The sequence below is a fragment of the Neolamprologus multifasciatus genome, chromosome 13 (genome assembly GCF_963576455.1).
Source record: "Neolamprologus multifasciatus chromosome 13, fNeoMul1.2, whole genome shotgun sequence".
NCBI lineage: Eukaryota > Metazoa > Chordata > Actinopteri > Cichliformes > Cichlidae > Neolamprologus > Neolamprologus multifasciatus.
Genome location: NC_140451.1, coordinates 15,691,192 through 15,717,225, shown reverse-complemented (window position 1 = coordinate 15,717,225; position 26,034 = coordinate 15,691,192). Strand labels below are relative to the sequence as shown.

Sequence of the window (26,034 nt, the reverse complement as noted above, 5' to 3'; positions counted from 1 at the left end):
CATATTTATTCAGAGACTATTTGGGCATTTTACATGCTGTTAGGCATTCAGGGGTTAAACACCAATCTGGTTAAATCAAATAATGATGAAGAATTTTCATGAAGGGAAATCCTCTCACACTACTATGTGATCACTGATGCTTTTTTCCTGTCTTTTTCCCCCTGCAGCTGTTGTTTGATCTGGAAACAGCTTTCAAAGCTACAGTGGAAGAAGAGAACCACCTTTGCCCTCAGCAATGGAATATCACTAGTGTGGTGAGACCTTTGCCAACTGAAGGGGCACGCTCTCATACTGAGGTCGAACACCGGCTACATTTGAATATTTTCCCACTTCTTTGTGTGCCTTCACTGTGAGGAATATTAGACCAGACAATAGTTTCCCAAATGGAGCTGTGATTTACATGACATGAACTCTGATTAAAATACAATATGGCCACTGACTGCCTCTCTGTGGTCCATTATTCTGTGAGAAAGATTTATTTGGAACACCTTTAATCTCAGTAATTGTGCTATGAGAAGCGAATGGCTACTGTGCAGGCTCATAGTCACATTACATTGGTTTTGTTAAAATAAGCTGGGAAGTGATGAGTCGTAACATATATAAGCTTTTTTTGGTTTCTGTACAGTATGCAAGTGTCTTATATGTAACTGATATGCTCTAAATGCTAAAGGGTATGTCAGCCAGGTCATTTACTTAGAAGAGATTTCCAATCCTGGTTTGACACTTTATTCATTTTTATAAATGAACTAATACAAACTAGAGCAGATAATGTGGATTGCATGCGGTAATTATCATAAAAAAGCTCATCATAAAGTCTAGAACAGCACACTATAAAGGGCAAAATACACTAAGTTGACTGAACCTACACTATCTGTATCTCTAATTCCTTATACTAAGATAATGAAAAGTCTCAGTGATCTTGCTATACATCTGCCAGGGCATCTGGTTTATTAACTGACACATGTCCGCTATAAGTCATATAGTCTGCCCCCTCTATAAAAAAGAATAATCACCTAAAATGAATCTACTGAGACTTTTTCCAACACATTTTGGCAACACATATTTTCCACACATCTTTTTCAGTATCATATTAGCTATGTGTCAGTTCTCTTGTTGGCATAGCTCCACAGTAGCTCATTAACCAACTGTTTGGTAGGACACAATCTCAATCTTGTGGAAGGTGAAGGCTAGTGTAGCATGCCATGCAAATAAAGGGGTTTGTTCTCCATCTGGCCAGGAACACCTCTGGGTATATTCTGAACCATGGAGACCAAATGGTTTTTCCATGTGAAGAGACCACACAATGCTTTTGAATTAATTCCCTGTACTGCAAAAATGAAAAAAGAAAAAGTCTCCACTTCATATAATGGACTAGAGGCAAAGTGATTGTCCTCATATCACACAGCTCACGTTTAACACTTAAAAATGCCAACTTGTCACCCAAAAACCAATAAAAAGCTCATAATTAATATAGGCACTTTAACTAACAAGTCTAAAACGTTAAGTGCTGCAGTGGCATAGTGTGATATCCATTGAAAATGCCATCCTAAAGAACCTATGAATGAAACTAGAATGACAATCTATTAATCTAATCCATAGAATATTATCATTTTAAATAATAGACAATTATAAATATTTCACATCCAGAATAATAATCAGTAATTCTGATGTAATTATCAAAAGGTTAGAATGTTTTGACATGTTTTGTCTTGAAGTCTCGAAGGAATCCTATAATCAGTTTTACAAAATCCATGAGAACTACATAAAGTAACTATGTGAGAATTATTTACAATCTCAGTGATTAAAAAAAAATAAAGAAAAAAAAGGTAACTCAAAATTGAACTCCACTGACACAAATCTCAAAGAAAAATGACTAAAGCTGAAGTTTTATTAATTAAGCTGTAGTTTCTATTAATTAAATTCAAAGGGAAAAAAGCATAAATATAGCCTTTCCGCTCTTCAGATAGTTTAAGTGGATGGAGCCTTGACTAAACGGCAGAGGCAGAGAATGTGCAGGAAAGGTCCAAGATAAGATTAAAGTTTACACATGTGAACTTGTCTTTGCTCAAGGAATTCAGCAAACCGAGCAAGGACAGCACAGACTATAGATTGTGTGCGAGACTCTGATGCAACTCTACCTTGTACCGCAGTCTTGGCTGAGTGATGCCATGTGTTGTTTGTTTCATTTGTTGCAGTTGTCGGCCAGTAACCCTCACCTCAACCTTCTACCCTAACTCTCCCATTTTCAGGTTGCTCTTCTATCAGGTTTGGCACTCCCTGCTGAGGCTCCTCATTAAGAGGAAAGTGGAACATCTGTGCTGGTCAGGCAAGATGACTTAGGCCTCCTGGCCAGAGCCTCAGCGGACTGTCTCTGCTAGTAAGAACAAAAACTTCCTACAGGAGCCCTCTACAATCAAAAGAGGATAACTGCTTCACCTGTGTTTTTTCAAGACGAGTCTTTCAGCTTGCTCTGGTTTTATTTTGGCCCCCAGCTTCTCACAGTACACCTTTGTAGACAGAACTCATTTCCATTGTGGCTGTGTTTTACAAATCCCTTTAATGCCGCTCCCAGTAGAAACCGCCTAATTGCTGCCTTTTAGATCCTGCTAAGCTGATGAACACTAAACTTGCGATATCAACCTTTTTGTTAGATGCGTAGAGTCTAGTGAAGTTTCTTGAGAAAGCTAAGACCACACAGCCAACTTTGTAATCTCTTCAGTAAAGCAAGTTTGGTATAATGACCACTAAAGTTAAAGCACTTAGCTTTTATAAAAGACCCCTGTCAGCAGCCATCAGATACTGTCACAGGGCTGGCTATGAAAGGTTTGACAGCCGCCATCTATTATCGCAGCATTAGCAGTGCCTCAGAGGCATCATCACAATGAATACCAGTGCTTCTTCAGTTGCACTCATGCAATTCTGGTGAAATGGAAAGAATAGAACACCTGTTATTCCAACCATGGATTATGCATTACAACCCAACAGCTGAAATTAGCGACTTTTGTTTTGTTATATGCAGCAGTTTATTACAGAACAAAACCAGATGTGAGCAAAGAAGGTTAAAGTAAACAACATTAGCAGAATGGATGTAGCAGCAAAGTGCTTTTTTAATTTTATTTACATGTTTGTATTATTTTCACCATGCAGGAGATGGTATTTAAGATATTGTTAAGTTTCCCTACATTGCATTTAAATTTTTTAACACAAGACTACATAAACTGTTTATCTGATTGTTGTTTTTAGCAAAGATTCTTATATTCACCTGCATGTGTTTGCTAATACAAAGTTATAATTAATTAAAAATATGTATTTAATCTTAGTTAACTGTATCTCAGTAACTAACCTTATTAACAACACAAGCCTTCATGTTTATCCTGAGGCTTGTTTTACCATGGTGCAACTTCCTTAACAGCTAACCATGCCTTTATATAAGAGCACATGCTCTCTTTACTTGAATGTGGATCATTGGTCTCGCTTGATCTTTGCAAAAACCACAGAATGAAGCTGCCATGTTTCTATTTACATATTTAAGACTCTGTATCTAAAAACAAATAAGAGGTTCTGAATTTTAATTTTTAACTCAATTTTCTTCTTATAAACACTTACTGATGCTACACTGAACATAGTTACAGTATTTGCAAGCATTTAGTGTCATTTAAAAGCATAGAAATCATTCTCCTTAATTCAGTTACCTTGACAATATTTGCTGTATTGTGTAAAAGCTTTTGTCTATGCACTGGGATGTGCTTAATGTACTAAATCTTAGATGCATATGCAGACAAATTTTATTTTCAATTAGTCTGAACAATAGTGTTAGACAGTTTCCCTGACAAATAACCTACAGTGAATACTAAATAACAAGTTTTTAAAACAGCTGCACTGGGATCAAGCCATGGGTTCCTTTATGTTTATTGTGTAGTAGCTATGGAGGATGGATTTAAGGTGAATAATAATGGAGAGTAGGTGAGTCACGGTTGTGTGAAGTGAAAACAACCAAACCCACGCAAAGCTCTTGGTGTAATGTATGCAGCGCCTAATTTCCTATTCCTCTCGAAGGAAGCTTTCTGAAACTAACCCAGCCGCTCTATTTATATCTGGCAACATCTTTTCATCTCTTTGCTGATGGAGCCATTAGGTACAACATAACCCTATACCGTCTTAACCTCCATAATGAAAGCCTATGTTAAAATGATATTTCATTTACAATTTACAAGCTAACAAGATTTTACTGATAAACATCGTAATAGATCATTTTAACGAAGAAAACGATCATTGCCATGGTTTTATTCCAATATGTTGCTTGTGAAACAAAAACCTGACTGATCTCATGAATTGAACATAAAACAGATTTTCCTGTGTTTCATTTACATCTGAGTGGATGTGCACGCCCGAGTTATTTATGCCTGCGAGGGCATGTGAATGAGCGAGAAGGAGCCAGTACTAAACGAGGTCAATGCTTTATTTTCTTTTAATATAATTTACAGTCTGACTCCTTAGTCACCCACAGTTCTTTCATCCTTCTGTGTCTGTTAGCTGCAAATTTGAACGGGCGTTAGTTTGCAATCTGCTTGTAAATGGGAATATTGAGAATATGTACATGTTGAAGAAAAAACAGCTAATTTTGCATTATCAGTGACGAGTAATTTCTAAGATATTTGGATGCATGCGTGAATTCAAGACGTTCAATATTAGCATCTGTCTTTAGCCAAGCATCTATTGTTCCTGCTGCAACAATTGGTAGGGATGCACCAATTTATCGCCCAATCATAGGCAATGGTAGAAAGTCTAGAAACATAATGACGATGACAGTGAATAATGATTAAACAACTTTACAGATATACTGTTAATTTGCACAAAAGATGTAATTTGTCCCTGACAATTTCCCAATTTGTGTATTGATTAGACTTCAAAACAAACAAACAAAAAGAATAAAAGATTGTGATGTAGAATATGTATTATGCATATAAAACAGACCAAAGTGGTTCAATGATTTCATTAAAATGTCCAAAAAATTTTAGGTGCTCATGAACTTACATTAGACTAACTGGGTCTTGCTAAAAGATTATGTGTCTTGTATACAGTAATGTTTTTATAAATAAGAATCATATTAAAGAGTGGTAGTACCTGCTGATTCACCATGTGTCTGTTAGGTCTTTACCTTAGAATATAGTATGCATTATGATGACCCAGCTGGCACTGATACACAGATTTACTGCTAAATAAGTTTCATTTAGTTTTAATGCAATGAGGAGAAAAGCAAGCAAAAGACACCAATGTCTGGGTTTGTTGACCATTTCTTATGCAAAAATTAAAGTGGAGCATGAAAAACTCTACTTTCATTAGGTCTAACACTCCTTTTAACCCATATAATAGCAAAAACTCGCCATATTCCACTTATATTCTTCTCCATATTACAGCAAAAAGTATGTCTCTTATTTTAAATCACCCGTGTATGTTTTCTTTATGGCACATTTTTTAGGTATCAGGAGCACATTTTACCAATTTATTCATGCACACAAAGACATTAAACCTTTCTTTTACAGCAACTTTGAGGAAAAGCACATTTCAGAGGGGGGATAAAAAAACAATTTTCAAATGGATAGTGCTACTTTCTTTTTATTCCAATAAAATTATGCTGTTTGTAATTTTTAAATCCCTCAAGTTTTAAACAATTCTGTTGAACAAAATTCTACGATTATGCTGGGAAATAAGTCGAAAATAAAAACACCACGAGTACGAGGCTGCGGCGCCGAGTTCACTCACCAGCTGGGCATCTGCAGGAAGCTGTTCCATTGGAGCGTGTCAGGCAGGTGGAGTTGTGTAGGCAGGGATTGTGGAGGGGGTCACACGGGTCATAAGGCTGGTTGCACAAGGGGCCACTGAAGAAGGGGGGACAGGTGCAGGAGAACTCCCCAGGTATGTCTGACTCCTGACACTGAGCTCCATTTAGACAAGGGCCAGAATTGCACTCATTCACATCCTCTGTACAGTCCACACCTGTCCAGCCTCGTGAGCACAAACACCTTACATACACCAGAGAGGAGATGTTACACAGTAGAGGTTATTTTGCCATAAATTTAAATGAATAAACACTTTTTAAAATGTTCTAAAGGCTATGGCAGTCATACTCTTTGGGACAATTAGGCTAAAAATGCATTTAGCAGATGTTCTGGGAGTTGCTGCAGAAAAACTCCTGAATAGCTTGCTTTTTTTTTTTATTGGTAATTTAAATTACCCACAAAACCTCAGTGTTACAGTGCACGCGTTCTTCACACTGATCTCCTGGATCTCTGTTAGAGAAAGTACAAATTTTAGTGTTTAACTGCACTACTGGTCAGAGCAGCTTTTAATTCTGGACAGCTGAATGCAGGACACAAGAGGTTAGAGTGCTGAGTGGGAATTTAATGGAAATGTATGCGTTCTAGACAGAAAGAGAGACAGATGGAGACAGAGAAACAGAGAGCCAACCACAGTGTATGTAAATCTCAAGTATCTGCTCTTAAGGCAGGTGAATACTCCACTTGGTGGCAGTGAGTACCCGGGCACTAAAACCACTCCACCTTGCATTCCTTTCCATCCCCCAACTTTTCTACCTGAAGCATTTTTATGTCTCCCCAGTGAGAGCGGGCATTAGCCGAAGCAGATACACCAGCTTTTTCCTCCAATGAGTCACAGATCCCCTGAAACCTTTTCATGCTGTGAGCCATTGATTGACTCATTTGTTTTACCTGCCATCTGCAATTCATTATCTCCGGTGCCAGTGGAAGGACATATTGCTATCTCTGAACGGCTTCTTCCCCCCCCGCATTTCTTAAGCGACTGATGCACCTCGCGAGGATGCTGCCCTCGAGCCAGCTCGCACACCTACTTGTAGCTGTTGAGAAGGTCTGTGCAGGTGGCGTTGTTTTTGCAGGGTTGTGATAAACATTCATCAATTTCTTGTTGGCAGTACTCCCCCTCCCAGCCAGAACGACACACACAATCATAACTCTGCGATATAAGAAAAAGGGAAACAATATTAGATTAACACTGAAAAGTAGTCACATTTCACATCTGCACTATGTAGAGTTAGTATTTCAGGTGGTTAGAATCGAATATTTAGGAGAGCAGTAGGCACATCTCACATGCAGGGACTGTTAATTAAGTTGTTACGGAGCAGACAGAAGGCATTTTGCCACTCATTTGTTTCGTTATTTATATTGGTTGCATTTTAAAAAACAAATGTTGCAATGCTTAATATACTTGATTTAATTCATCTCAATGTTCTTGAAAACATTGCGGAATAAAACCTCCTACTCACACACACACAAAAAAAAGCTTTCCTGTGGAAATCTGTTTAAAGTGAGGAAGAGTCATGCTTGTCTTACATTTCCACATTACCGTGCTGATGTATTCCTCCTACCACCCACCCTCTGGACAGTATGCAAGCCTGTTTTTTTCCATCACATTCAAGATACGATGATACAAAACCTTTATGAAGCGTACAGCATTACCACCGCATATTCTTTGAGGGATATTTTCACAGCCAAGCAAACATGTAAAACACGTTGGATTTAGTTTTGTCAGGTTGTTGTTGTTTTTTTTTATTCTGGAGCCAGTAAATGTGTTGTTAGTACTTTAGATTCAAAAAACGTTTTATACAAAGCTCAAACATTGCTAATATTTTATTTTCTTGCCTTTCCTCTATTCAAAACAGTATGTGGACCACTTGTCCTTTATTTCATCACTGCAATCGGTGCTAAAATAATGAATTGCAGCAAGACAGATTAATGTTTTTCTTCCATTACTTTCCAAGAAGCCATCTTAATTTAAATTCCTCTTTGCATACGTTATGAACGTAGTCATATGGTCAAAGGTTGTTTGGGATTTATCATTGCCAACCCTCTGTCGAAAGGTCCCGGGTACTTGCGGTTGAATGCATGCTAATATTTATTTCATACACTGAAGGGGAGCTGTTAAACCTTGTCTGATATAATTTGTACACTGTAGGCCTTATGGTGGTGGGGAAAAATGCCGTCATCTCATGATAAATTAGATACCTCCAGGAGACTCCAATTCCTTACCCCTGGCAATAGAACATAATCTCATTTTTGCTGCTAAGTCACCTTCAGGGACTGCAATTCTCCAAAATAAGGTAAAGCTCTGTGGGACACAATGTTCAGAGAGAGAAATAGCTGCACTGTAAACAAGACTATGTGATGGGTTTCCAAAAAACGGCCCTATTTGAATAATGAACCGAGAAAAATGTAACGGTAAAACACGGTGACTAGAAAAAATACCTGTGGAAATTTCATTATATTCCTCTTATCAGATCCCATCGTCTTCTTACACGGTGTCCTTTTGTCTTTGGACTTGAAGTTTAGTTTATCCCAGAAAATGAAAATTACACTACAGTGTTTTAACCAGCTTTTGCACCACAATAGGCTTCCATTGGTATATTGTTCCTTATAAACTACATCAAAAAGAGCCAGGTAAAATTATTAGTAGAATATGTTGACTGACTTTAAAAATTTAATGATGGATGAATTTTATTTCTTTATACCGGCTGGATAAAACACAACCATTACTGATAAGCTACAAAAAAGGAAAGTCATGTTATAATCTTAAAACTTAGCTCTGCAAATCTTACTGATTTCATGAGAATTAAATTTGGTACAGAAACTTTATAAAAATTAATTTGCGCTTGCAAAGTGTTCTCATCTATCTTAACATCACTACTATAATGTAAGCCTTTTTTAAAACTCAACTACACACATCATAAGTTACCAGAGGGAAAAAAAAGGCTAAATATATGGACTTTATCTATGACACATCTGTTTTACTACTGCAATCTGTTAGCAAAAAAAGCAGCTGTTGGAAAAAGGCTCCTGGTACTCATTGCACAGTTAGTGAGCAGCATGCGGTTCCCAAGGCCTTTCCGCAGCTGCAACATATCAATGTTATTGGCTTAAAAAAACATTTGTATAATAAGTACAAGAATAGAGTTGTGCCTTCAAGACACAAGTTTTAAAAGTTCTGCTTTTTTTTTGTTAAACTTAACTTCTGACATAAACATTTTTTATTTCCCGTCAAGCCCACCCATGTGTTGCATAACCAGGACGTGGAGGTCTTTAATGGGGAATATTTAGACACTGTAAAGTTATTAAATGGCTATCAAAAATGTAAATAAAGAAAAACCTATTGAATATTTCTATGTTTATTATGACTTACACTTTAAACATAAAGATGAAGCTTTTTTAAATATTTACTAATTATCAGGTATATGTGTTGTTTTGGACACATGATCCAAAACAACATTGGTTAAAAACAGAGACGCTATCATTACAAATTAGTGTTTTCCTTCTAGGGGTACTTTGGTAATCCTTTGGTTATTATGGTACATTGGCTACAAGGCATAAATGGGACACTGTAATTGGCATAATTTTTCTATTATGAGATATAAATAATAATGGCCATCTATGGGACATAAGATATTAACAGTTCCCTACCTTATTTTCCCCCCAGACACCCAAAACAATATGAATCATGCTGGACCTGTAAACCAGATAACTGGCAAGCTGCTCTGGAGCACAAAGTCATGCCGATGTAGTTTATTCATTTTTAATAATGTGCCAATGTTCGAGTTACTGCACACTTGTTAATATTTACTGCAAAAGAAATGTTTTAAAACACCGAATGCACAGCAGCCATCAAAGGTAATATACAGTAACTAATGTGATTCATGTCTATCAATATTTTATGGAGAGTTACCAACTGTGGCGATTTACAGGACTGGGCAATTCTGAAGCATAGGCTATAACATCACTCCATTATACTGCCTTGGAAAAATGTTTCAACTTACCAGATGGAGGTCCTTACATACTGAGTTGGTGCTGCACAAACTGTTCACGCAGTCATCAATGTCTTTCTCACATCTGAGTCCAGCATAACCGGGACTGCAAAGGCAGTAAAAGCCATCTACAACTACAGGAAAAGCCAGAGCATAGTTACAGTACCTTGCATCATAAATTAATTCACTCAAATCTCTGTGGGTCCTACATCTCTACACAGGTAAGTGCTGATTATGAGCATAAAGCACAGTGACTACTGTGATTCTATATTTAAAGGGTATGACCATTAAATAAATGACTTAGGCTGTATTAGTAAAACCTGTTGCTGGCAAAGTCCAAACTGCCTTATGCCTTAGTCTGACAGTTTGACACTCTAACCAGCTTTAAATGAACCTGTCTGCGATGGCCATTCAGTCCTCTTCTTGCCAGGTGCTTTCCTTGTCTCACCATATTTCTGCTCACTGAAAGCCTGAAAGCCTTGTCATTTGTTGCAACACTCTCAACATACTTGCAACACGCTGAATGATGGGGAATGGGGAAAGAGCACAACAGAGGGAGAGGACCAATTTCAGTGCTATTCTTAATTCAGAAGCTACAAATGCGCCAATTTCTTCCATCAGAAGTTAGAATTTCCCATGGCTAATAATCCATTCCTTCCTCTCTTTATTTATTAATGACTTTAACCAAGGATGCATCATTCTGTTTCTCCAACACAACACTGGTACAGGCAGCCAGTGACAGAGGTAATTGCAGTTCTTACAGGAGTGAATTTATTACTTCCCCAGTCAGGGTCCCTGGATTCTTCATTATCCCAAAGATTTACCACGTAATCTATGCTGTCACTCTGTCTTGGTGCGTGTAGATGCTATTACTCTCATTAAATGCTGTAAGTCCTCGGTGGCAGCAGCATTACTCATCACTGTCACTGTGGCTATGCAGTGCTGTCCCTTGTGGCTGGCTGGCTGGCTGGCTGGCTGGCTGGCTGCGACTGAGCACTGGCCAATAGGTCCAAGAATCCACCTTCACTAACCTAAGGTGAACTGGCTGCGCTCAAAATTGGCCAAGACAGCTTGTGGAGGGCTACTGTAGCACTGAGAGGACAGTGATCCACTGCCATCACTATTTTAGAAAAAGCATAAGCCAGTTCAAAACTGGACTGGAGAGCTGGCAGTTTTCAAGAACACCAGGAAGGGTGGAAGAAACAAATATTTTGATGCTTTTTCAAAACTAAACTAAATTTATGACAAAATCATGCAAATTCACAGTATAAAATAAATAAAGCAAGATTCATTGACTGATAATTATTTCAAATTTATTACTTTAGCACTTTTCTAATGATCAGATAGTTTTTTAAATACTTAGGCTAGAGATGAAATGCACGGGAGTAACCATTCAAAATCATTCATTCAAAGTCATTTAATATCCATTATTCAAATTGTAGCACAACATCGATGACTGATCTTCTCTGACACATCATATTAAGAAACTAATCAAGTGAACTCCAGTAAAAAATGTCCAGCTCCTTTCTTCAGATGAATGATTCTAACCACAACACCCACAATATCTACAATGGTGAAGCAACTGAAAACTACCTATCACACTGCAAGTGAACAAAATCAAATTAGACACATAAATGGCATTTTAATGTCTAAATACATGCATGCAGTTTTGCTTCCGTCATGAGTGTATGTCATGAAAATTTTGGGAAGACGTAAGCTGTTTCGTACCATCATAGCAGAAGCCGTGAAGACAGGGGCTGGAGCTGCACTCATCCACATTGATTTCACAGCGGGGACCAGTGAAGCCACGGCGACAGTGACAGCGGAAACCTAAAGGGAAATGGTCCTGATCCAACTCTTCCACACATACTGCTCCATTCTCACAGGGATTACTGGCCTCACAGGGTAAGAACTCACAATTATGACCTGAGGAGAGGCAAAGAAATAAATAGAGGGGCCATCCAGTAGACAAGAATCATGGTTAAAAACACAGTGCAAGAATTGATCTCAAGATTTAAAGTGTACACCTCTATTATATGTTTCCTTGAACCTACAATAGAATTGAGAACACACACCAAATGTTAATCTAAGGAAATTTACTAATTTAAGAAGAATAGTTCAGTGACACCTTATACTGTAGATGATGCGATATTAATAAGGCTGAAAATTATTTTGAAAATTTTCCACAACTTATAGACAGTTTTTTATAGACTAGTAAACAAAAAATAAATATATATTTGTACTGATACAAAATGAGTTTTGCACAAAATTTCCTCATTCAATGCAACAATGCTCCATGCTGATTTAAAACTAGTGATAAAAGCACACATGTGGCTACTTAACCCTCAATGTCATTGCTAATGTGCTATTGAATATTGTCATTTGCATCATGTTTGAGCAACTTAATAACAGCTTTGATTATGAAAACTGACAGAACTACACAGAAAAATGAAAGTGGATAAAAATCACTTCAGACAGATTGTGCATGAGGCTAATCTCTCCTGAGCCTACAGAAAGTAAAATAAAATAATTTAAAAAAGCATTGCAGAAAATTAACCAGATCAGTGCAGATGATAAAAATCTTCAAATGTTGCAAAACATGCAAAAATAGACAAAGCAGTGGTGGTGCGTCCTACTGAGATCGTTTCTGTAAAACAATCACGTGAAGGAAATGAGTGAAGTTGTAGTCGAATCAGTTTCTTATTTGTCAGGAAACTGCTGAGTCCAAATGGTTTCTTATACCAAATAATATATAAGAAGCACTTTGGCTGAGCTAGCAGCTGGTTAGCTGGTTGATCCGTGAATTATGAAAGAATCTGAAGTGTAGTTATGGCTATTTTAACTTTTTACACATAAATGTGGTGAAAATATTGATTTTGATATTACAAATGCTTCTAATAAATGGTTCTTCTACTGTGACAGCTTCTCAGTTAGTTATCATTTGGTAAACAGTAGCACAACCTTTCTCCGATATATTAGTTTTCTTCTTCTTTGTCGTCAGTATGTTCCTTTGGAAAGAAGTGGCAGTGCTAAATTGTGCAATATTTAATCATTTCAGAATACTTTTTCATTGTACGGTACAAGTGGGTGAAATTAAAGCTCCACAGAGCCATGGCTTTCTTGATACATTGAATCACTTCAATCCTCAGATATAAAGTGAGTTAATCATTCACCCTCTGAGAAATACTCTCGGAAATGGCTTTAGCATTTGACTTCATGAACTGTATAATTCTTTCTGTCATAGTATAAAGGAGTAGCTTTGCACACTGATGCACACTGATGATGCAGAGTGGCCACTATCACACTGTACACTGAAGTGGTGTTACAAGGGTAATCAGTTGTACTTGTTTTTGACATTACAGTTTTTGACATTACAGTTCTTTGAATCACACTGGAACACTTTCATTTTCATCAGAGCTCTGGATTTTTCTGCTTATGTTGTCAGTATGTCATTGAAGTGCCTTTTTTAAAGTCCTTTTCTTCTGACGACTCTGCTGTAAATCCCAAATTTGTGAAATACTGCCCTGACTGTTGTCCTTCTAGGATGATCTCACAGCCAATGAGCTCATTAGATCTGTCAAAGTGGTTGTTGGGTTGTACTGAGGTCCTTCTCGACTGGCTGCCTGATTTTTAGGATGAATTGCTAAAAAGAGTCTGGCTAAGTAAATGTTTTCTCTTTTCTTTTCTTTTCTCATCAAACATAATAAAGTTTTACTGTTTTGTGTTTTTGAGAAATCCCAGTTTTAGAAATGTATTACGCACAGTCAGCAGTGCATCTCTTATAAGACCAGCATGTGGATTAATAATATATTAAAAACTAAAATATTTACCAGAATGGGATTTAAACCCAGTTGTGCCAAAACTCAACATAAAAAAGTTATTTTTTTTCATCATTATGCTGATATAATTATCTCATCTTTTCTTATTCATTTATGTGGGGATATAGTATCAATAATCAAATGTGAAAATTACTTTTTAACATATTTATTGATTTATTTGAGAAAATGAAATGACCAAGTAAATGAATTCACGATGATAAAAAATACCATGATGCAGTAATGCATCTGACAACCAGTCATGGATAAAAGTACTAGGCCGTCATGTAAACCCATGCCATGAAGCTCAGCACAGTTTCTATGCTGATGTTAATTCCAGAGGTTTGGAATATGTGGTCTGCCACTTTTTATATGTAAAAAATGAACAATGCAGTTTAAAATAGTTAGCTGACGCGCTGCATGTAGAGTTACAGCTTTCTAATTTTCAACCCTTGTTTCTTTGTTGGACTTTTGCATTCACAATACACAAACAAAATTACAACAACAAATTACATAAAACCATAACACACTATAATTACAAAATTATGAAGAATTCAGTGTAAAACATAACGTAAAAAATAAACATAAGAAATTATTAGAACCCAGGCTCTGGGCTCTTTAGTACAGAAGAGGATTAGGGCCACTGGGAAAAAGATTCTGAGAAAAAAGTCATAATTCTGAGATTAAAGTCAGAATTCTGTGGGGGAAAGTGTCAGAATTCTGGGGGAAAAAAGTCAGAATTCTGAGATTAAAGTCAGAATTCTAAGATTAAAGTCAGAATTCTGAGATTAAAGTCAGAATTCTGAGAAAAAAAGTCAGAATTCTAGGGAGAAAGTCCGAATTCTGAGAAAAAGTCAGAATTCTGAGATCAAAGTCAGAATTCTGAGATTAAAGTCAGAATTCTGAGATTAAAGTCAGAATTCTGACAAAAAAGTCTGAATTCTGACAAAAAAGCCAGAATTCTGAGATTAAAGTCAGAATTCTGGGGGGGAAAGTCAGAATTCTGAGAAAAAAGTCAGAATTCTGGGAAAAAAGTCTGAATTCTGACAAAAAAGCCAGAATTTTGAGAAAAAAGTCGGAATTCTGGGGAAAAAGTCAGAATTCTGGGAAAAAAGTCAGAATTTTGAGATTAAAGTCAGAATTCTGACTTTTTTCTCAGAATTCAGGAAAAGAAGAAAAAAAAGACGTGCCCACTTTTTTCCCCCCCAGTGGCCCTAATCCTCTTCCGTACTTTAGAACCCAAACTTTCACAGATATTTTCAAAAGTAGACTACATGGCTACATCCGTGATTTTATGAGACTTAAAACACCTGAATCCACAGACAAAGAGGGGTGACTCATTGCTTTTGTCTAAATTGTGCATTTGTTGCATAGTGACCAGCAAAAGGTGTCTGCAGAACATAAAAGTATCACGTCACAGCAAAGTTAACATTAAAGGTTTTGGTTAAAGAATTTTATCACTTCAACACTTATCCAAAGAGATATTTGTGAAAAATGTATTAAAATTTATTTGTTAACAAAAGGTAACACTTTAATAGTAAATTGACTGACATACTCTAGTTTTGTTTTCATTTGATTCAGTTTAGTTTTTTGTTTGTTTCTTTACTGGACAATGAAATTGTAATTCTTAATTTTTCCCAATAATTTTTCAGTAAACACATATTAAATAATTATAAAGTTAATTTAAAGTTGTATCTAATATTTGAAAATGGTTTACAAATGTTGTGTAAACTATCTAGAGCCATTTGGATAATAACAAGTTATTATTATTATGAAGTTAAAACAGTTATTAGTTTACAGAGTGTTTCAGTAGGCAGGTGGCGTGGCACTGACATAAAACACAACAGTGAGCCTAAAGTATCATGGTCATGCCCTATTTCACTGTTTTCTCATATTTATTTGCACTAGCTATTTATTGTGGTTAGGGTTTAAAAAACACCAAGTTAAAGAGTTTTAGGACATGTGAGAATAACAGATGTCACATGGCTGGGGGGAAGCATCAACCGTGGCTTATACCTGACTAGTTATTCAAGAGTTCTTTATTTAACTACAGATTAAGAATAAAGACTTACGAATTTTGTTGAGACATGTGAAGTTAGTTCAGACAGGTGAAAATAATAGTATGTGAATTTAATTAACTTTGCTTTTTGTCCCCATTCCCTCAGTGCTCATTACCTTTAAATGGAGCCACACACTGGCAGAAGTAATTACCAGGCTGGTCAATGCAAGTGGCTCCATTCTTGCAGGGAGATGAAGCACACTCGTCAATGTCGAGTTCACATGTTGTACCTTTGATGGGAAAGAACATAACTTGATAAATATGCTATGCCGAAGAGTGATCGACGTAAACATTCAGTAATTCAACCAATTAAAAATGACCTTTTCTGTATTATTATCTATGCTGTACCGCATGTTCTTGCTGTTACTTTACATCAATCTTTCATCTGATGAAGAAAAGCAAATTGAATGTGGATAAACAACATGTACCTGCAATATCTGGGGTTTTGGCATTCTTTGTGGGGAGGGGATATTGCGGACCTTAATGCTACACACAGAGAATGAAAGAAGTGCTAAACAGAGCTATAATACCATAAAGGGTTTCCTGCTGTGCTGCAGCAACGTAGCTGGAGCAGCAAGAACATCCTCTTTCTATTTTACATATCATTTGTCAACATGCAAAAAGAAAAAAAAGAAAAAGAAAAAAGTTTTAAATGCATAATCCTTAAGAATTTTAGAAAGAAGAGAAATCACCTCCTTTGTGCGTGTAAGATTTCACAGGATTGAGCACTGCACCACTTCTATTTTTGGGTCTGCACTGTGAATCCTGCTCTGTGAGAATTATTAGCAAATTGCAAGGAAACAGTTCAAAAGCCATTGTTGTGGTTGACCTTTAAGTTTGGGAGTCTTACCTGTGGTTTAATCTACAGTCAACTTTGCACTATTTACAGTGAGCATCGTAGCACCACATGTAAAGCAAAAAGGACTACAGGATAAGAGCATGAGTGCAAACGTAACACCGCTCTACTAATTGCTCCTAACTAACCATGACCATTTTACACCTAAATACAACAAAGCAGAGGAATGACTATGGCTGTAGATTCATGTTCACATGTTAGTGAGAGTCTGAACTATAAACGTGTTAGCATAAACGTATCTACAGTGCTTCATAGCCCAAGATCTGCTGCAGATTTAGTACTTGTTCAACCTCAGAGACATGTTCACGTCCACAACCCCCATTTTTGTGAAGTTTTATTGCTTCTCTGTTTATTTGTACTGGAAAACTATTCACACATTATACAAAATAAATATATGTATAGGATGTCACATCACACATTACAGAAATATTGACACAAAGTGCATTCACTAACCTGCAAAGCCAGACATACAGAGACATCTGTAGGCATGAACTAGGTCAACACAAGTGGCATTGTGCAGGCAGGGAGAGGACGTGCACTCGTCTATGTTGACTTCACAGTAGACGCCTATAATGTTAACAAGCAGCAGCAGTCACAAATGGTCAAAAAGTGCCACACAGCACAGATTTGACTGACTGAAGGGAAGAAATATGCTTTATTTGGCATGAAGGTTAAATGTGTATATGTATGTATGCTCAACAGGTAATTTTGACTATGACTACATAGTTGCATTAACAAACATGAGCAGGTGTACATAATAAAATGATTGATGGGCACACACACATTCTATAGAATACAGACTATTGACTTGCTGTTCTGTCCTTGTTTTTTGCTCAAAATAGAGAGCAGATTAGCAGCAAACTAACCAAGCAGCAAGATGATTTTTTTCCTTCACTATCGCTGTTTCACACATTTACTCTCTGTAAGCTTTAGAGGAGGCTGTTACATAGTGTGAAATGCCAAAATGATAACGGGTCTTTGAATTACACCAACATTCCATGTAATTACAGTGTACTGTTTGTGCTGCACTTGTAACACTATAAACAATAGAGCTTGTTTTTTTAACCTCATCTTCTCCTTTGTGGATCTTTTCTAAAGATTTGCATGATGGAAGCATTAACACATCGGATTAGTCTTGCTGCCCATAGTGACGGTCAGCTTGCCCAGAAATAATTATCTAAGTGATCTCTCTTTAACACAGTCGAGACATCCAAAGTTTTTGTGTTTTTTTTTTTCAAAGTTTTTGTCCAGTAATGAATGCTACATAACATTTTATTAAAGCAGATTTGCTAAGACATATGTTCTATTATATTGTGGGAATTTATTCTGATTTTGGTGACTCAATTATGTCTTTAATTACAAACAGAGAATAACACTTTTCAAGTCAGTATTTGGTAAAATTTCTGAAGTTTCCTCTAGATTTCAGTTCAGAAAACCCATGAAATGTCAATATCAAAGTCTTTTAGATTTTATTTAGATAAACACTGACATCTTGTGAGTTTATGAATCCCTTATTGTGCTAATGACAATACCAAACAAACATTTCTACTTTGCACAGATGTATTAAATAATCTGTGAAAATTTTAATGGCAGCATTGAAGTTCTCAGAAGGATAAACATCCTCTGGCTCTCCTCTGACAACACAGACTACATTTTTATACCTTTGATTAGCAAGAGTGTAGTTGAGTTAAAGTAAACACTACCTTTGCTTATTTTACTCAACGCTTATGTTAAAAATAGCCACATCTGGAGGCATCAAATCCAAAGATATTTGTTTCCAAAAATCCAAAAATTACATTTACAGCAAGGAAATATTTACACAATTTTAGCATTACAATTTAAACTGTATTACCTGTTTAAGGAAACATTTTTCAAGAGCTATGGCTATAAGACATTAAATACAGTCAGTGAAACTTCAGAAGCACCATATCCAACCTCGAGCCTGTAAAGGTATATGCACTTTAAGATCATTTTCATACTTCAGCTGTGGGCAATAAACTCTTAACACTTTGATTTTTCTCGAAATTGGATCACAAATCAAACTGCTAGCACCGTTTAATAAATATTTTAAAACATACATTTTAAGGAAGCTGTAAATATATAGTAATAAAACAGAACAAGAATAAAATACATATATGTGTATTAAATTTATATGATCTTACATTCATGGCATTGTGTTAAAACAAACATACATTTTCCGTGTTGCATTAACAATAAATTACATAATATATGGATATTATATTTTCACTATGCTTGCTAATGTTTATAGACATTTGCCAGTTATTTCGAGTGACTCTTGCTCAGCTTTATTTACATAGGTCACATATAAGTTTGAGCAGTCATGGTAAGAACCATATGAAATACCTGTGATCCCAGGGGGACACTGGCAGCTGAATGAGTTGAGCTCATCTACGCAGGAGCCTCCATTGCGACAAGGCTGGCTGAGACATTCATTCACTTCAATCTCACAATTATTTCCTATGAAAATATAAAAGAAGGACTGCATGTTGACAAATTGCTTCTGTGAATAAAATGCCACTTTAACTCACAAAGAATAACTTCAAGATAGCCTTCACTTACCAATAAATCCTGGTGCACAGAAGCAATTGTAGCCGTTCAAAGTGTCTTTACAAATGCTCAGGACTCCACATGGCTCTTTTTCACAGTCATCAATGTTTATCTCACAAAACTGGCCTGTTAAACCTGTGGGAAAAGGGTGAGACACTCTATGGGATCTCTCATTTTTACATTGCATTTCTTTAAAGTTATCCCTTTAGGATGCTTGATAACATACCCTTTTTTTAATCTCTGAAAGTTATATTGTTTATCTCTATAACTTGAGAAAATGACAAAACGTACACTGAGTGCATTGTTAAGGAAAAACAAAAATGTAAATATTTATGTGGAAATTTGGACAAAAACTGTTTTTGGGACTTTTCTGCACATATTTTATTGTGCAAGGTTGCACATGTGCACATGTGAGCATGAGCAAGGTCAAAGCAGGGTTAAATAAAATTCATGTTAAGGGAAGAGATGCGGTTATTGTTGCAGTGTGTTATAGGAGAAATAATTAATGAAAACATAAGCCTTTTTACATGAAAACCCCAAAGTGCACCTTTTAAGCATAAAATCAACATGCATTAAAAATGTAAGATGTTTGTCATGAGCATGTTTGGTTTGAGGCTTTTTATAACTACAATTTTCTTCTGTTTTTAAAAAAAACCCCAAAAAAACAACTGGTTTTACTTTCAAATGAAAACACAGCACTTCATACAAGCAATGAACCCTCAGTGCCTTCCACACTGTTCACTTAAAGCTATGAAAGAACTTCTTAGAGAAGGAAATTAGTCATTCGGGATGTTGTAGGTAGACGGCAGTTGATTGCTAATTAAATTATTTTAGCATTTCTAAACAATTTGCAAAGATTGTCCTATTTTATTAACATTTTACTAAGTACCAAAATTATCAGTGTGATCTGGAGGTTTAAACATTTGTTATAACAATTCTTTGTGGCCACTGCTAGTACAGTAAGTGCGGCAATCACCTGTGCAGGTTGCATTTTTTATCAAATAGAAATGAAGTAATGACTGCAATTTTGGATTGAAATATTTCATGTTATAATAATAGATGTGCTTACTTGTATTTTATCAAAGGGATACATTGCTAAAGGAAGACTTGTGGAGTCTACGTGGGCAAAGAGGAATCCTAAACGTCATCACTGCTTTGAAGTCAGCTCACAACCTGATGAACTGAGCCTTGACTTACACATTTCATAAGACTGTTATGTGTTGTTGCTTAAGGCCAAAGAGATTAGACTCCCACAGAGAAGAAAGCTGAACAAGTGAAAGGCTCAAACTGGGAGTGTGTCTGCTATATACATGATTCATTCAAGGAAATGCCGCACCTGAAACAAGCCCCTGCAGAGTGATGAACCCACCTGGTAAACAATCACACTTGAACCCTCCTGATAGATTGACACACGCTGAACCATGTTGACACAGGCCATCTACGCAGTGGTTTATAGGTGTTTTGCAGTGCCGCCCAGTGTACCCATGTTGACACACACATCTATAAGTATTTTCCAGCTTTTCACAGAGGATGGTTCCCTCGGGGTCGCAGGGATTTGACACACATTGGTTTACCGATGAGGAGCAATCTTTGCCAAGGTATCCTGTAAGAGGTGGGATCAAAGGCATGGTTGATGCTATGTGCTGTGTACAGTAAGCTGTTCCACATCTGTCAAAAATCATGAATTGTGATTTCATGTAAATATGTCATTGCCAGGATTTTTAGTCCTTGCTGGCTTACATAATTCAACCAGTCAGCATATAAATCACTAAAGCCAAACAGAGACTTCAGAAATAGTACAGAAAAACATACAGTCAGCCTTTTCACCAATCTGAATATGTGTATATTGGCTTCTAATGATATTCAATTGGAGAAAACAACAACACTGATATGTTTTAATGTGCACTAATGACTGAAGTTACAAAAGGGATTGGGCGTCTAATTAAGTGATGCTCAGTGTGGCTACATCGATTAAATAACTTAATGCTATTTTTTATGAAGCCCACTGTTCAACATTTATAGATTAGTGACTGGAGCAATGAGTATGTCTGATCAATATGTCAAAACAAAGATTAAATAAATGTATGCCAGTCTGCTGTGTAAAAAGGCTCGTTCAATACCTGCCGGACAAATGCACTGCGTTTCCCCAGTCAAGTTGTAGGAGCAGGTTCCTCCATTTTTGCAGAGGTCTGGTATACATGGAGAGTCGGACAACGAACAATTTTTTCCTGAAAAGGTAAACATTGTTAACAAGATTGTTAATTTATCAAGGTAATGACGAACGATAGGACTGGAAACATACAGAAACGTCTCAACAAAGTGACACACAAATGAATTTGACTGTAGGGAGGAAAGACCATTAAAGTGAGATATGTGTGTTTTAGTAATGAAGTCAGTAGGGGAGATAATGCTGTGTAATTGCCATATCTTTGCACTTTTAGTGTCTATCAAGTTTTTTTCTCACCGCTGAAAGCACACATAGTTTATTGAAAAATATGTTTGGATTTTCTTTGTTAAACATATATGGGTTAGAATGAAAGTTTCATTAATATTCTAATTTTAAAAAAACTAAATGAACATGTATTAGTTAGGGAAATTACCCAAAGTAATTTAAATGTTTGCACTTTGTGCTTATTAAGAGGATAAAGTGCTGTTTTGGATTTTTTTTTAACACATGTTCTATATGTAGACAGATTTATCCAATATTCAGCTTATATGTGTGAATTTTTAATTATCAATTAGATACACTCTTACATTAGTATAGCCAGATATTTTAATGGTTATAGCTGTTTAACATTCATTGAACTAGGCTATGTTCATCAAGGCCCACTGTGAAAATGATAACACAGATAACTCGCCAGCAAAGCCCGCAGGACAGATGCACTCATAGTCTGCAACCAGGTCAATACATGTGGAGTTATTGGTGCAGTATCCATGGACACATTCATCATAGTTGATTTCACAGTTCAGCCCCTTAAGTCCTCGTATGGAAAGAAAAGCAAAAATCCCATATCAGATATGGTGTGTGAATGTCAGTAAACACCAGACTTGAAAATATACTAATTACCAATAAATTACACCCCAAAGCAATTTATGGCTTTCATCTAATTTTACATGACTTTTTCCACAAGTTAACAAGGTAGAGAATCCACTGTGCCACAGGAAAATAAGATGTATTCTTTCCACTCTGCGTGCTCACCTGTTTATGATTTTTTTCATGGTGGTTAATTCTGAGTTATGTCACTACATTTGATATTTAAAAAAATAAAAAGGTTGAAGTCATCATGTAAAAGTGAATGCTGCCAATTTCTGACATTTTAGTCCCTCATAAATATATTCCACCGTGTGGTCACGCTACAAAATGACTATCATTAGCACTGTCACACACTGCAGCTACAGGAGGCCCATGACTAATGCTTGGCTATCAGCACCATCGGTGCAGGTCAAATTCTCATCATTTCTCAAACTGACCATGGAACCAATTTCCACCTCTCTCCAAGTCATAAAATTTGACAATTATCCTGACTTCATTAAAAATGCATAACAGGCTTCACCCACAATCACAGATTAATCAGAGGTATGTCTCACAGGTAAGATGTCAACCGGACCAAGAAATTACAGGAAAAATAGGTGTGATTTATTTCTTTTACACTAATGACACACGTGACAATTTCTGATTGAATGATTTTATGTGATCGGAGAAATCTAAGCAAATACTTGCTAACCTTGAACTGCAAACCAGGAGATTCAAAATGTTTAACTGAATATTATCCTGAGTAAAGCTAGCAATCAGCTTTGTATGGTTAAAAAAAAAAAAAAAAACAGCTGTTGGGGAGAGTACAGTACCTTTACACAGATTTTAATAGAATTCTGCTCTTAGCTCTATTAGCTCCGTTTCAATTTTGACAAAATTCTATCCTGACAAATGAGATAGGGAACAATAATCTTATGTAGTTGTGTTGGAATTGAGTCCTTGCAGATTCCGTGAAGGCCTGTGTGGATAACACTAGTTATTTCATTTTTGTTCAGGACAAATTCAATAGATCTAAAAGAGTCTGCACTGCAATGCAATGCACAAGAATTCCACTGTTCACTTGAAAGCAATAAACTTACTGAATGTGCCGTGCATTCTTCTGACATAGTGAAAAGATTTTTTGTGCAGGGGAGAGGAATCTGGAGGGGGTGGTTCAGTTCATTTCACGCATTAATGAGCTCATAAGATGAGAATTTTGGAGAAACTGTTGTAAGGTAGATAAAAATATGTGTTGCAATTCCTAAAATTATTCAAAATACACTATAAACTATTACAGATGTTTTGATTTCCAAGATTAAAACTGAAGTAGATATCACTGTGAAATTAGAGCTCAGCTACTTTAAAAATGGCAGAAGAAGCGACAAAGCAATTAAGAAAAACTCTTTACCACATTCAACTCTGTTTAAACAAAGTATTATGTCTTACAGTAAGTATCAGTCTACAGTAAAGTACACAAATAGTGACGGTACCCTCATTTTGTCTCCTGGATACTTTTATAAGAGTTTTCCTTGTAGCAAAAAATAAAAAGCCTCGCTTTGTGAATCACTTGAATCACAGCTGCAGTGGAAATAAGTCAATGTCTTTTCATCTCTGCTTGCCCATTTATCCCTAAGAATAAGAAAACGACCTCCAAATGGAAAAAAGAAAAGAATGTAAAAGTGTTTCTGAATAGCTATTTCATTTAAACCACGGTTATAACTTTAGGGCTGCAATTGCTTGACTGCCCACTTAAAAACCAACAAAGTCTGAATAAGCAATATAATCATATTATCTTGACTATTGGGACATATAATTGCATTACAACTTACCCTCTGAGCATAAGCACTGATACATGTCAATGCCATCCACGCAAATGCCACCATTCTGACATGGGTTTGACTGGCACTCATTAAGATTTACTTCACAAAATGACCCTCCAAACCCTGCAGCATATGTAGAAAGAAAGAAAAAAAGCGTTATTGGAATCCTTTTTGGCTGGTTTTATTTCTCAGTCAATTAGGATCAGCATGACTTTGTTTTCACAAACAAAAGCTGGTTTTCAAAGCTCGTATTGATTCAAAGAACTTGCTGGGCACATGCAGACTCAGCTCACTGGATCATTTAATCATGTTTAATAAGAGGCAGTCATTGCCCTTCTGATTTATTACATTAAACAAGCCAAATCCAGTGATTTTTAAGATCAAAGTCAATCAATACACAAAGAGAACCGCATAAAACAAATAACATGCATCAGCGCACACATGTAAGCACACTCACGCGGGCCATTACAAAGAGGAAACATGCCAGTGTTTTAAGCACATTATTTCTGGTGCTACACAAGCTGTGTGTGGGTTAATGTCCCACTTATCTGCCACAGAGTAGTTGTTTGAGTGTACACAATGTTTCACACACAGTTATCCAAATGTAACGGTCTGAAGATGCCCTTCACAATTAGATATTTAGCAAAGATTAAAAGGACAAGGAATCTGTCTTACTGCAGGAAAAGAAGTTTATAAGGTCGCACAATAAAAGTCACGGGGTTAAAACGAAGAGAAACAGAAGAAAACAAACCCAGCTGCTGTGTTCTAGAATCCTGAGTTAAATAACTTAATTCACTAAACTCTCTTAATGTAATGCCAGTGCAAAATGAAACATTTCCCAATCAACTTTCATATTTTATTCATATAGAAATTACACATTTGCATGCAAAATCGACCAATCTGAGTTCATTCTCAGACCACGGATGGGTGTGCTTTAGTGTATGTACTAAATATTAGGTCAAAAAGTTGGCAGCGTGGGATAGTGAGTTTAGTGAGGGGCATGAGTAACATGCTTTACAACACCTTAGGCTCAAAAGCATTAGATAATATGGATGCCAAGACTGTCGACAAGAAATATCTAAACAAAACAGCATCTCACAGCTTGCCCTTGAGAAGTGTTTTAGGGAGAGCAGCTAGCTGCAGGTTGCTTGCATTTACATAAGAAATCACTCACGATTCTTCACTGTGACATCTGCCGAGCATAAATGCAACGGGGGTAATGAAGTTACGGTTATTGATTAGGTTACATGGACTTTTATGTAACAACTCGTGTAAAATTCGTTTGCAGAGAGGTGCTGCTGAGGACTAGTGTTGGCTGAATTATGACTGGTATGGCTAGCAAATGTTTATTATTCCAAGTACCCTAACTGCATCCAGAAATAAAAACTGCATGATTCCCTCTGTGTGTACTTACACAGTACCAAACTCACACACGCTACTGACTTGCAAGTCTCTAAAGCCTGGATAACCCTGGCAAGCTTCAGAGTATCTTAGAGATCAAGCCCCTTCCACTTACTCTTGTCTTATCCCTGTCACTTCTGGCAGCGACATGCTGTGATAACAGTGACATCCACATGGAAGGGAATCCAAGAGATTTGACTGACACACAAACAAAATTAAGTTGTTGGGTTTTTTTTTTAAGAAGCCGTGACATTATCCTTTGAAAATCAGCATTTTTTTTATCAGACTGTTTGGAACTTAAAAAACATAATTGCAATAAATTGCAATTTCATTTTTATGCAATTTTTTTCACTGTAATTATGTGGACAAATAAGCAGGCAAAACACAGATTCGTGTGCTTACTTTTAACCTGTTAAAAGACTTGCTCACCTCTTTCACACGTGCAAGAGAAATTCTGTCCATCCTTGGTCTTGGTGCATTTTAATGTATGTTCACTGCACATTCCAAACGAGCAAAGGTCAATATCCAAAGAGCAATCTTTCCCCTTGAACCCTGAAACAATGCAAAAGCAAAAATCAGCAAAACCTTGAGGAATCAAGGCACAAGCAATGAATACATAAAACACACAAAATGCAACACACCTTTATGGCTGTATGTTTTATTAGATAAAGAC

At 36.5% G+C, this 26,034-nt stretch overlaps 1 protein-coding gene across 4 annotated transcripts in view; it reads right to left on the bottom strand.

Moving 5' to 3' along the window:
* eys (EGF-like photoreceptor maintenance factor) overlaps positions 1 to 26,034 on the bottom strand; it is a 166,654-nt gene that overhangs the window by 101,693 nt on the left and 38,927 nt on the right. For 2 of the 4 annotated variants that reach the window (XM_085183230.1, XM_085183232.1), the window contains 12 exons: positions 25,791 to 25,913; positions 23,970 to 24,083; positions 21,248 to 21,355; positions 20,497 to 20,730; positions 19,140 to 19,262; positions 18,924 to 19,037; positions 17,013 to 17,126; positions 15,820 to 15,933; positions 11,558 to 11,755; positions 9,842 to 9,963; positions 6,869 to 6,990; positions 5,764 to 6,023 (listed from right to left, as the gene is read on the bottom strand). In XM_085183230.1, the coding sequence (XP_085039356.1) occupies positions 5,764 to 6,023; positions 6,869 to 6,990; positions 9,842 to 9,963; positions 11,558 to 11,755; positions 15,820 to 15,933; positions 17,013 to 17,126; positions 18,924 to 19,037; positions 19,140 to 19,262; positions 20,497 to 20,730; positions 21,248 to 21,355; positions 23,970 to 24,083; positions 25,791 to 25,913 (1,746 nt within the window). Of the gene's footprint in view, positions 1 to 5,763; positions 6,024 to 6,868; positions 6,991 to 9,841; positions 9,964 to 11,557; positions 11,756 to 15,819; positions 15,934 to 17,012; positions 17,127 to 18,923; positions 19,038 to 19,139; positions 19,263 to 20,496; positions 20,731 to 21,247; positions 21,356 to 21,985; positions 22,109 to 23,969; positions 24,084 to 25,790; positions 25,914 to 26,034 lie in introns of all 4 variants that reach the window. The other 2 variants (XM_085183233.1, XM_085183231.1) reach the window with 2 other exon arrangements.